Here is a 13,119-nt window from a genome sequence, read left to right as displayed (position 1 = left end):
TTGAAACTTACTACCACTGCGTGCTTCACTTTACTTGCTCCTAACAGCCTCAACTCAGACTTGTAGAGGAGTGCAACAGCCTTCCCCCATCGCCAACCTTGCTGCATGCCCCACAAGGACTTGTGACAAGAGACCAAACTCCCTCCCTGAGAAAACAAGCAGAAAAAGTAGTGCAAATGTCTAAGTAGGAATGATAGATTGAATGCGGGGAATCTCCGTTATGGGCCTATTCTGGAATATCCTGTGGGCCTGAGTGCAAGTGGCTACTCTGAGTCCCTGCTGGTGCCGCAGCATTCACATTGCTAATCTTAGTGCCAGCTCAAGCCAAGCTAGCATGAAATGTCTGTCTACCTGGGCTGGGAGGCACACTCTCCCAGTTGCAGTGTAGACATACCCATGAGGCTAGTGCCCAGGAGCCTAGTGGCAGAAGGTAGATTGAGAACAGAGTGGTGTATCCTGTAACAGGGTGGCTCAGCGGCTGCGTTCTTCCTGCCCTCCTAGGAGCTCTAAAAGGTGCTGTGTCTTTGGCCCCCAGGGATGGACCTTATAAGCATTCAACCCCTAAAAACATATCCATATTACCCCAAACCATTTTAAAGCAGGGTTACAACTACAACTACTGGGGAGATTGCCAAGAAAATTCAAGGTGATACAGGTAATAGTGTTGGTGATTAGATGGCACTCAAAGAATAAGTATTGGAATAAATTCCTCAGCAAAGTTACAGTGTTGCCAAAAGTGTCATGTTTTGGTTGAAACCCAGTCCTCAGCCTGTCAATAAGAGTACAGTAGCACTTTTATTTATTTATTTTTCTAAGAGTAAGATTTTTTCTGTTTGATGTTAATGACTTAATTTCAATGACTAATGAACATTTTGGAGAAAGGGTGTCTTCGTTAAAGTTTCAACAGCCCTGTACTTTTAATTAAAATATTGATTCTCTGAGAGCTCCAACAAGTCCTACAGTAAAATCAGGGAACACCGGAGGTTGACATTCCTGATATTCCTAAAGTAAAAACAAAGGCAAAAGAACTTTTAAAAAGAAAACAAACCCACTTCTTTATACACCATAGAGAAGAAGAAGAAAAAAGAAAGGACAGGAACCAGATTTTTAACTTTCTTTGAAAAGGAGCCATGTGCTCTTTTCTCTTTGGGAACCAATTTTGTTTTCCTGTCCCTAGGGAATGTATAAAAGCTGGAAACTAATCTAGAAGATGCAGGGAAAGACACATTCTGAAAAACAGCTTTTTCCTATTGCAGAACCTGATTCACTGCATCCTGCCTCAGAAAATGAAATGTCTTCTGGATGCTCCACAGAAAAAACATTCACAACCCGCTGAAAGAAGAAAGGAAATGTGTCATGAGACAAAGGTTGAGAAGACCTGACCCACAAAACCTCAAAGTCAAAAGAAACCTCCCTTCCTCAAGGGAGATAAAAACATACGCCCGCATTTTGATAACTTGTGATGATGTTTTTGACTTAGGTGTAACCTACAAAAGGAAGATATTGATTGGAATCCACCCATCCCTTTTGTTGAATTAAGGGCTCCTTGGTAACATGGGATACAACTGGAATCTGTTTCCAACACTGAACTATTCATGACCTTGATCCAAAGCAGAAAATTACACAGAAGTACAGAATAAGGTAGAAAATGAAGGGAAAAAACACTCACGACATAAACCCTACACTCCCATAGCATAGCAAAACAAAGACTAAACAAATATCATCACTGTTGTCATTTGAGGAGATTTAAAATTGACCACCAGCTTGATCCTAAAGAGACTGGAAATTCCTTCATGCTAAATATGGTTCTAAAGATTGTCCAAGGGAAACTTACGACACGGTGTGCTGGATACAGCAGAAAACAGACTGCGTTTTACTCTACACTCTTGCATTGTCTACATTAGTGAACAGAACAGATGTTAATTGAACAGGTGGGATAGCACTGGTGCATAGCAAATGCCAACTGTGCCACGTGTCTACACTAGCCATTCCCATTCAGTTGCAATTTTGCCCCATGTCCACACTTGTCCTGTTCTACGACACTGCAGCTGCACCTCCCTCTGGGTATTTTCCATACATCTTTCTGAAGCAATGGCTTCTGGGAGCCCAAGAAAATTGTGGGGAAAGAGGTCAAATCCTGCAACCCAGTTCCCATCTCCAAAGAGAAGCTAGGATCAATGCTCTGCTGTTGCTCAGCAAGCAAGGCTTTTGCTGAACCTTTTGAAAAACAGTTGTGAGGCCTCAGCGGGGGCTGGAGCAAGATAGCAGCTGGTGCTCTACGAATGCCTGTGGGGAATAGCAGAAGGTGCTCTAATGGTATGTCTACACTTAGAGCTGGGGGTGAAATTCCCAGCTCAATGACACATACTCATGCTAGCGCTCATCGAGCAAGCCCACTAAAAATAGAGTGTAGCTGTGGCTAGCCACCAAGTATATATCCATCTGAGACGCTAGGCACCTACTCAGGCAGCTAGCCTCTCTCGCCACTCACGCTGCCGGAGCTACACTCTATTTTTACCACTCTAGCTGGATCAGAGCTAGTGCGGATAAGTCTCCTTGAGCTGGGAATCACAACCCCTCTCCAAGCGTAGATGTACCCTGAGAGTATTTGTGAGGAATGGAGAACAAGACCAGTAGTAGCTGGAGATTGTGGAAATGGTTTTCTCCCTATGAGTAGCTGGCTCTGTGAAGTACAACGGGATGGTGTTCATCAGCTGGAACACTGCTCCCGGGTTCAGGCTGTGACCACAGACTAGTGGACACAAGTCATTCTGAAGACCGGGCATGGTCAGCAGTGGCTGCATAATTTCAGACTGAGGAACAGACTTGTCTGTACCTCCGTGGTCAGCTAGCCATGACCTCATAGTGCCAGTCCAGGAGGATGAGAACTCAAAGTGGAAGAGTGGCAATTGATCTGTGGAAGCCAGCTATGAGACAGGTCACCTCTGTAGTGACTGGTGCACTGTGGGGGCACTAATGGGAAGACTGTTTGCACTGGTGAGGCTATTACACCTGTGAGTCCCATCTACACTAACACTGTCCCAGTAGAGACTGACATAGAGAAGAATGATAGGATAGTTAAATAAAGCTGGCCTAATTTTTAGAGGTGTTGCGCAAGAGGCTTCAATGGGAGCAAAGGAACATTTGTAAATGAAGCCTTTCAATAGTTGCCTAATTATGGACTGCAGAGCCTAACTTTAGGCACCCATTTTTGAAAATCTTGGCCCATGTTTTTAATTATGTAACTAGTAATTCATAAGGCAGAGATAATGGGCAAATTTTTCAAGTGGCTCCTAAATTAGTGCATGCAAAAGCAACATTTGTGCATACAAGCCAACGTGCACAAATGCCCATTTGTATGGGAAATTCGGGGAATGCAAATTTAGAGTCCATTTCTGAAAATCTGGTTCAATGTATAAAACACTAATGCTTCCAATGGTTCTTTCTTACACATGCTAGTTCTCATTGCTAGCATACCTTATTCACGTTTCTCCCATCCCATTTCTTTTCCTGTTATTATTTTAATAACATTAAAATATTTAAAACAAAACACTTAAATCTTAATTTGTTCTGTGGTTGACAAAATTGACTTTTTTGTGTGAATAGCATGCAGCTGACTTGCTAAGCATGCACCCAATGGTAGGATAATTGTCCCATATTCACTTGAGAGGGCAGTAACTTCCAAGTCCTAATTGTAGCCATTTAAGTGCACTATTAAACAACAAGTCAGAATACAAACAAACAAACAAATAAACACACAAACAAACAAACAAAACCCAACACCCATTGGCCCAGAGCATCCCCTACCACAGTAATATTTGTTTAAGGTGTCCTAATGGGGGAGGAAACATTTCCTTTTGCCCCTTCCCCCAAATTGTTCTGGTCCCACAACCATTGGCACTTTCAGAATTCAGAGGATCCTATGGCACCATAAAAGACAAGGCTCATCCACCCATGACCGCAGAGGCTCTGTGCACCGACTCCAACTCTAGTGTCCCAGCTCTGCCCCCAGCAGCTTGGCTCCAGTGGAGCTGTGCTACCAGTGCCTCCTCTGGCCACAGCTGCAGTTGGGATCCCCTGCGATGTGGAGAGCTATGGTAGAGGAAATAAAGCCTGGAGCTATGTTTCCTTAGTAATCTGTATGGAGCTGCTGAGGGGGTTGATGTGACCTTCCAACTCAGGGCCTTCCTCTGCCCCTGCCGCTGTGCAGGTCCCGGATGCCAATCCAGCAGCTGTACTTCTTCAGGGTCATAGAATGGGATGAATTTGGCCTACGGTCTCCAGTACAGGAAGGGGATACCTAGAAGGAGTACCAATAGGGAACAGCCCCCACAAGTGTGGGGCTTGGGAGATTCCTTGGGCCAGCAGTAGTGGTATTTCATTTTGTGCCACAGCTGTCCTAGATTTGTGTGCAGAATAGTCACTGGTGTCCTCAGAAAACCTTGGCCCTTTCCCTAGATTGTACATATAAAAATAAAGAACATGGGCTTATCCCTCGGGTCTCATCTATCTCCAATCAGACCAGGGCCCCAAGTCGGAAGAGGCAAAGGGGACTTTATGTCCCCTGATCCAAGGCTGGCCATTTTCAATGTACATTAAAACATCCTCAGAGTAGCTCTAACTTGGACCCATCTTCACTGGCCCCCAAAGTACCATTCTGGCAGCAGGCAATCACTTCTGCTTTTAGTCATGCCCACAAGGCTGTGCACCAGAGGGTGGCCAAAGATCTGGCCCCATGCACTGGTATTTATTTGTACTGATTTTTTAAAAACAGAAAATGGATGCTTCTGTTGTGGATAAACTGGCTTTTTACAAGTTAGGGCATCCCTGTAAATGGAGTGATAAGGCCACCGAGCACTGACTGTTTAACCAGGCAGCTCACTATCTCAGCAGCATTGATATCACACACTAGTGATGACAGTGGAACTTCTGCTAGTAGAAAATGGGCTGGAAATACCATATACTTAAAAAGCTATCTGTCTCCACCAGCTTTAAAAAAACCCTCACAGAAGTCAGTGTTAGGAACTTGCCAATTGGCTTAGATAACTAAATAGTGTTCCCTCAGTATTTCCAGTATTCTTTGCACTTCTACTTCCCACTATTTATTGAAAGGTGTATGGCAAATATTGAGGTACACTAATCTAGGTCTCTAGGAGAAAACCGGCACCTTTTTTTTTTTTTTTTTTTTTTTTAAAAAGGGCAGCCACTTTACTTCCTCGTGAAAAGATTTTTACAAAGGTCTGATTTACATTTGTTTACACAACACTAATCTCAGGACTAACCTTTCCTTTAGGGCATAAAAACAGGGGAAAATAAAACTTTCCACCAATACTGTGAATAAGTTGGTTCTCTATGACCTGGATCCTTCAAACACTTACAAATATACAACTTTACTCCCACTGTAGTCAACAGGAATACTCATGTGAGTAACGTTAAGCATGCACCTAAGTGTCTGAGGGATTGGGGCCTAATATTCTACCCCTAAGGATCTGATCCTGCTGCCATATAATTCAGAGGCAAAACTCCCATTGACTTCAGTATTGCCTGATTAAGCCCTAAGTGAGATGCAGGCGAGGAACTGAAGTAGTAAGGCAAAACCCACATCAGTTAATCTACATCAATTCACCTCTAACAGCAGCAATCTCAAAACATTCCTGGGAACATAGGTAAAAATGGCAAAATCTGTTTAAAGCAAGGGAACACTGTGGAATATGGAGTCAACAGTGCTATTCCAATATACACCAACTCAGGAGCTGACCCTAATTTAGAATAAAATTAAAGATGCTCTGAAATGAACACTGGAATGCCAATTGCTCTGTTATGTTGCCTCATCTGTGTGTCTCCTTAAGGGAGCCATAACTGGCTAATAACAAACCTCAGATACCAACCCACAACAGATTTAAAAAAAAAAAGGGAAAATAAAATAAGATTTTTTTAAACATCCACAGCAAGAGAACCAGCATGTGGCTCCTATAGCACATTCCACAGAAATTGTATTTGTGGCTTTTGGGGTTGACATTAGGTCTATCGTGTAGATGAGGGTGGCTGAAGAGTCCCTTTTTGTTTTTGATGTTGTTTCCTGAAACCTTAAGATGTCATGTTGAATAAACTATCTACATACTGGAAAAAGGCTCTTAGCCAAAGCCCTCAGTGCCTTGTTTACAGTCTTTTCCTGCTCCCACCTCTGTATTTTTCCCACCCCCTACACACAGAATGCTCCTCTTACCTTAGTTTGCCAGTTCATTATTCTCCCTGCCTTCAAGTCCCTCCTAAAGACTCATTTCTCCTGCGATGCCCACATGACACAAACTGCACCAAATATTTTTTTAAAAAATAGATCTTGTGATTAAGACACTAGACAGGGATGCAGGAGCTCTGGGTTCAATTCCCAGCTCTGCCAGACTTCCTTGACAAGTCACTCAGGGTACGTCTAACACAGCAGCTGGGAGGTGTAATCCCCAGCATGGGCAGATGTACACATGCTCGTTCTGCTTGAGCTAGCACCTAAAACAACAATGCGGTCGGGCCAGAGGCTGAGGCTAACCACCCCAAGTACTTACCCCTGGGGTCGGGTGGGACTGTACTTGGGCAGCTACTTTGAGTGCATTAGTTCAAGCAAAGCTAGTGCATGTACGTCTACCCTCGCTGGGAATTACATCTCCCAGATGTTGTGTAGACATACCCTCACGTCTCTCTGTGTCTTAGTTCCCCATCTATACAGTGGGATAATAGTACTACCTTTCTCCTATCCTTTGTTTGTCTTGTCTATTTAGACTGTACAGTCTTTGGGGCAGGGACTGTATTTGCAGAGTGCTTAGCATAAGGGAACCCCAGTCATAGTTGGCTCCTCTGGATTTCCCTGTGTGTCCAGTTTTCCCCACTTCTCTTCTACTGTAAGCTCTCCGGGGCATGGAGATTTTTCATTTTTCATTTAGCTCAGCACTTAGAACATTTTTGGCTCTGAGTCAATAACAAATAAAATAATATTCCCTAATTGGTAGAGCTGGTCACAACAAAAAGGCTTGAATATTTGTCACTGAAATTTCAAAAATTCCACCATTGAACGTTTCCACCATCACTATTAATGGGATCACTAAGGTCTCTGGAGGGTGTACAGGAATTGCTGGAAAAAGGGGTTCACCTTTTGCTGAGCCCTCACAGAATGCCTTTTGCATGAATTGGCAAACTAATCTGAATGGTTTGTGAACTCAATATCAGATCTGAAGATGGGGAAGATTCCCCTGCTTCTGAGGCAGCCTATTCCACCCTCTATATTCCCTGCTGGGACAGGTATTTTATCCCTGGCTCACGATGATACTTATGAAGAATATTTTTTGTGGACTTTGCATTATAATAAATTGCATCAAAAGGCAGATGCTTTAAAAAAAATGTCTTGAGGGAAGAGACAACTGGCTTCCCTTCTTGGGCTTTATCCTCCCTCCCTGCTGTAAATTACTGAGTGGAAACTCTGCACAGTCTGGAACACTGTTTAATTGTGCTCTGAATATAAATGAATACTTTCTAGTAGGGGTTTTTTAATGGGACTAGGAGAAAATACTACCCGTGAGCAAGTCTTGGGAGGCAAATGTTTAGCAGGTCATTCCAGCGGTCTTTCCCTCATAGAGGTCAACTATCATTGTATGCCCCTCTGAGACAGCAGTCGAGATATGATTAGATTACATAGCAAGCAGTTATCTGACTATCTGGAAAAAATGATTGAAGAAAATCTAACGAATTAATGAGGTATATTCCAATCTCATTGCATATGGCTGTTACAGATTGCAATCACTGGGCACAGACATGAGAAATGTATCACTTACGATTTATCTACATTGCTATAAAAATCGAATGTCCTAGAGCTTAATAGTGGGTAAAAATAGTAGGAAAGAGGGTCAGGGTAAGTTTATTTGCTACGCCTCCAGTACTCACTTTTCTATACCGCTTTTAGGGAAACGGATTCAGTTTAAAGGTAAAAATCCTTTTCAAGTTCAGAACACTACCATTCTCATTTTCTAATAATCTGCTAGCCTCACTGAAAATAAACATGTTCTCCTTTTGCAGGATCTTCCTGTTAGTAACAGTTGCACATAAATAAAGTTTTCTAAACAAACATCTTATCTTTTTATGGAAGGAAGTCCATTAATAAGGAATTGACGTTCTTCCCTAAAAAAAATACATTTGTTAATTCTTTCCCATAAACTATAGAAATAAACTAACACCCTGAGATTTTTTATTCTATTTTCACAGCAAACTGGATGGTCTGCACGTAGATAAGGTTAGTACTGTTTGCGTTTCTGTATAAACAATGCTCTTGTTGCTACCTTACCATGCAACATCAAATAACTAATCTTTTTTCTCAGGTTTCAACTGCTTCGTGGAATTGTTGGTTCATTTCTGCTGGATTTCTTACATTTATGTTGGATCATCTTCTACAGTATAGGTTGTGAACAGCTTGCCAAACAAGGCACTTCAGAAGCACATTACCCATGTTTGCTGTCTTGAACTGCACAATTGTTTTCATAGAGATGTCCTTTCCCCATCAAAAATAGGACAAAGGAGCACTCAGATGAACTCAAACAATTGATCTGATAATCTACAGTACTTCAACTTTATTGACTTTGTAAACTAGGCAAGACATTTCTAGTGTCCCAAATTAACACTATTATATGGAAAATATATGATCCCTATTCAATCACACATCTGTTTTCCTTCTACAAAATGTTGTTCTTTTAAAGAAAAAAAAATGATAACAAATGATGTATTTTATGTCACTTTCAACATACAGAAATATTTGTTCCCAGACAATCCAGAAAGCAGTACTTTTAGTGATGTGAAAACAATACTGAAATTGGGAATGTTAGCATGCTAAAAAAGTTTCTGTGCTCCAAAATTAAAAATGTAAATGCCATGTTAAATGAAGATAAGCTCGAAACAGTGTAGCCTTTATATTGTGATTATACTTGTGTAAACGTCTTATAAAATGCCATAACATTTGTTCAGAAATATCCATGTTTCATAAACACAGTGAATGTTTATTTTAGGAGCATCAATTTATTTATTAACATGGAAGCCAAAAGGAATTAAAAATACACACAGTGCACCAAACATTGCAACACAAGGTATGTTGCTGATGCAAAACGCATGGGAAGGGATGTTAGTAAAAAGCACCTATCCAAGTTCTAGAAGAAATCTTAATGTTATGTCATACGTATCACATTTTTATCAGAAAAGCTACAATAATGGGAAATTTGGGACTCTCAGTCATAGGTATGAATCATGGAATGTCTGGGGTGTGAGTGTGAGAGTGAAAGAGAGAGAGAGAGAGGGAGAATGGAAGGGGAAGAGAATCAAAGGAAAGTGATGTCTGTGTGTGCATGGGCTAATCTACCCGAACTAACTTGAATCCACCTCGCCTGGGTAACAACAGCAGTGAAGACAGTGCAGTGAGAGCTTTGCAGCATGATAGGGAGCCAAGTATGTACCCACAGTCAGTGCTGGACTTGTACTACTTGCACTGAAGCCCACGCTGCACTGATTTCACTGCTGTTATTACTGGTGCTAGCTAGATTTAAGCTAGCCTGTGCACAGCTTCTGCTGAGTAGACATGACCTTGGTATATCAACACTGTCTATACAGCCTTCTATCTGATAAGGCATTTAAAGTACAATACTGTTATTTTCTGATCACCTGACCAGGAAGAAGTTACTTTAATGGAAGGCAGAAAAAAGTAAGCCACTGTAAAAGACATTTAACAAGATACACAGTCACTGGGTAAACTCCTGCAATAACTACTCACATCAGCTCATTCTTATCATTAAAATTAAACTAAGAAATAAAAACAACTAACAATAACATCAGCATAATAATTCAACTGTTCAGTCCCATTGTTTTTATGTTGAAAAATTTCCTCCTCCTTTAGGTATTTATTGTCTATTCAGGGGTCAGTTGTGGCTTTGCCACAAGCCTCACAAATGGGGCAACAGGCACCTGTGCTGTCCTGGAAGCAAACTGGGAAACAGACTATTATTCAGACAATCTGCCTCCCATTTTGTTGGGGACATAACCTGGAACAGCATACGACTTCTAGCACACCGGTGCTGGCCTGTGCACTGGAGGCAGAACCAAGGCTCTGGATAACATCAGTTCTGGATAATTGTATTACAGGAGAGCAGCCCTTCGCTTTTTAGGATTCAGCCCAACAAAAAATAGCTCAATTAGAAGGGTGCTGACAGAGTTAGGAATGGAGCTTTAGGAAGGGGGGGCAGTTCTAGCAATTGAGGTGAGTGAATACATTCAAAGCTCCAACAGCATTCAACAAGAGTCCTCACTGGAGCTATTGAAGAGTTTCACTGTCTGCAGGATTTACTGGCTGACCAAAGCATCCAATCAACGGGATTTATTTGTAACTCCATTATGGGTCGGTTCTAGTCAGTGCATTTAGCAACTTTGCATTTCCTTATGTCATTCTTACCTGCATTGTTGTCTTTGCTACTCCGCTTGTCTCCATACTTTGCAAATCGGGTGTTGCCACTGGCGGAGGAGGTGCTCTGCGTTTTTTAATTTCTGGGTTGGCGGTCATTCCTGAAATGTTGCCAAGAGATAGTGATGGACCCAGCGTAATGGAACGTGAATTCACTGAAGGTGAATTTGGAGCTGTTGCAAAGCCCTGTAAGTAGATGTACAACTTGGTCACAATCACTTTTTAAACAGTGGGGAAGAAGCAGAAAAAAACAATTACACCCAATTGCCCTTAAACTGAGACAATGTTCTGAGTGATTGTGTATGATCCTCTGTCAAACTTGCCGCATTGCAAACTGTACAATATATGGATATTTTCCCAAGATCAACTGACATGTAGTAACCCCATTCAGAAGGGGGTGAAAGTTGCAACAGATGAAACTTATATTAATATTTAAAAAGAAACAGTCAACCCTGGTACAACTTATTAGAACCGTTGTTGGGAACTTTATCAAAGCAGGAGGCTCCCACTTAATTAAAGAGACTTTCTTTTTATACTTAGAAAGTAAACTCTGTATCTTTGTGATCAGCCAAATATATTTTAAGCCACATTTAAAATATAAATAAGGATTCTTTAGGATTCCTGAGAACATATTTTATTCTAAATCAGAATTAAATATTTAACTGACCATACATCATGCTGCAAACTATATCTTGGGCCAAATTTTGCTGTCAGTGTAAATCCAGAAGGCCTGATTCTCTATTTATCTATGCAGCTTTTACACAAGTGTAACTCCCTTTGACTTGTATGGAGTTATTTCTGATTTACATAGGTGTAGGCAAGAACCAAATCAGATCCAGAATAAGCGCCACTGACTAAATTTACACAGGTTTAGATCAGAGCAGCACTTGGGCCTGTTTCTAAATGCATAGCATGAAAATGTTTACATGCAAGATGGCTTCTCTTAGGGATGGATCCAAAACTCAGTGAAGTCAATGGAAAAATTCCCACTGGGTTGTGGATCAGGACTCTATTTCTATATATGGGAATGGGGGCTGTACACACACACACACACACACACACACACACACACACAACTGGTTATTAAAACTAAAATTCTTGAAAATGTTCATGAGTTTTGATGCATGAAATTTCATTTCATCCACTTTTCTAACTAGCTGTAATGCTGCTTGGAAAACATATTTTCCAAAACTTAACAATCATTTTTTCTGTTTTCATCTACATGAAGTTTTGATGGTAAATAGTGAGGAAAAATGCACAAAATTAAAAAAAAATATTTTTGACCATCTCTTTTCCACCATGAACTATGTGCAGCGTGTTAACATGTCAATCCCTTATGATCTCAGATCTCAATCCCAGAGTATCGAAATATCACCTAAAACTCCAGAACGAGGATTATAGTCAGCAACTCCATTCCTCAGCACAATGGAAATTTCTACCATAAGTATAAGATCATTTGTGCAGGAGACAGGGCTTTCTTGGGGGCTGATCTGAGGTGATGGAACAAACACCAAGAGAGACGAAGGACCATCACAAACCTCACCACTCTCTGCTCCAAGTTCAAGGTGCACTTCTTCAATCTTTCCCTCTCAAACTCAAACACATACATAGCATCACAGACATATTACGTTTTCTGAACAAGCAAACTACCAAAGCACTGCACTGAACACACAATTTCCTCCCTGGGGTAAAGATAAGAGAGAAAATGAACAGCACATGACAGATATTAGTCACATTCTTTAACACAGTACTGGAAGGCTGCTTAGATACTACATTGATGAGGGTGGTAAAGAACCTCGATAGAATAAAATAGAATCCATTTCCTACTTGACATAGGTTCACATCACAAAGACTATCACAAGCTGACAGTCTAAGCAACAAGGTCAAGGATGCAGAGATAATGAACTGTCTTCTCACACAAGAGATGGCCCCCCCAGCTCAGGACTGATGCACATTAGCAACCTGGGGAAGCTTGCAATGCTGCTGCCCATGCTGTATCTATTCTGTGGATAGAGAACTACTCTTCTAAGGGGGTCATTCTGGCACCTTTCACCAGCACTACACTTACACTATTTTTAATTGCTTGGCTTGACAGCACATCGTCTTCCACAACAGTTGGGATGTCACAGAGAAGAGAGCACAAAAAAGGAAGAATAAATATACACAGCAGGTTCTGAGCAGAAATCACATCAAACAAAATACTGGCATGTAGTGGCAGCTGATTCGGAAAAGGTTTCATCTCAGTTTCTTGGTTCCCTAATTAGACCATCCATACTTCCAGCCAAGAGTCTGTGTGTAAACATCACAGGTCAGATTCATCACTGGTGAAAATAAGTGAAACTTGGTTGCCATGGCACTATCCTTCTGTGTGGAGAGCAGAATTCCTCTTCAAGATATGGAAACTGCAACAGCCCAATGCTAGTTTGTGTAGTTTTAAGGAGACCACCAGTGAAATGAAGAGCTGGATTGGATAGGGAAAAAAAATACAAGAAGAAACATGGTGCACATGTTTTTTTGACTGCTCAATAAAGTTCTGTGTTCTACAGGCACCATAATAAAGTATGAAAGAGAACTCAGATGCTACTTGTACAGGATTAATTGATTTGAGTCTGATCCTGCATCTACTATTCACATGGACC

At 41.3% G+C, this 13,119-nt stretch overlaps 1 protein-coding gene across 1 annotated transcript in view; it reads right to left on the bottom strand.

Moving 5' to 3' along the window:
- COBL (cordon-bleu WH2 repeat protein) overlaps nucleotides 1-13,119 on the bottom strand; it is a 165,898-nt gene that overhangs the window by 84,866 nt on the left and 67,913 nt on the right. The window contains exon 9 of the mRNA XM_065398389.1: nucleotides 10,472-10,666. Coding sequence (XP_065254461.1) covers nucleotides 10,472-10,666 — 195 coding nt within the window. The remainder of the gene's footprint in view (nucleotides 1-10,471; nucleotides 10,667-13,119) is intronic.

This window comes from Emys orbicularis, chromosome 2, assembly GCF_028017835.1.
Source record: "Emys orbicularis isolate rEmyOrb1 chromosome 2, rEmyOrb1.hap1, whole genome shotgun sequence".
Lineage (NCBI taxonomy): Eukaryota > Metazoa > Chordata > Testudines > Emydidae > Emys > Emys orbicularis.
This window is presented reverse-complemented; position numbering and strand designations above follow the sequence as displayed.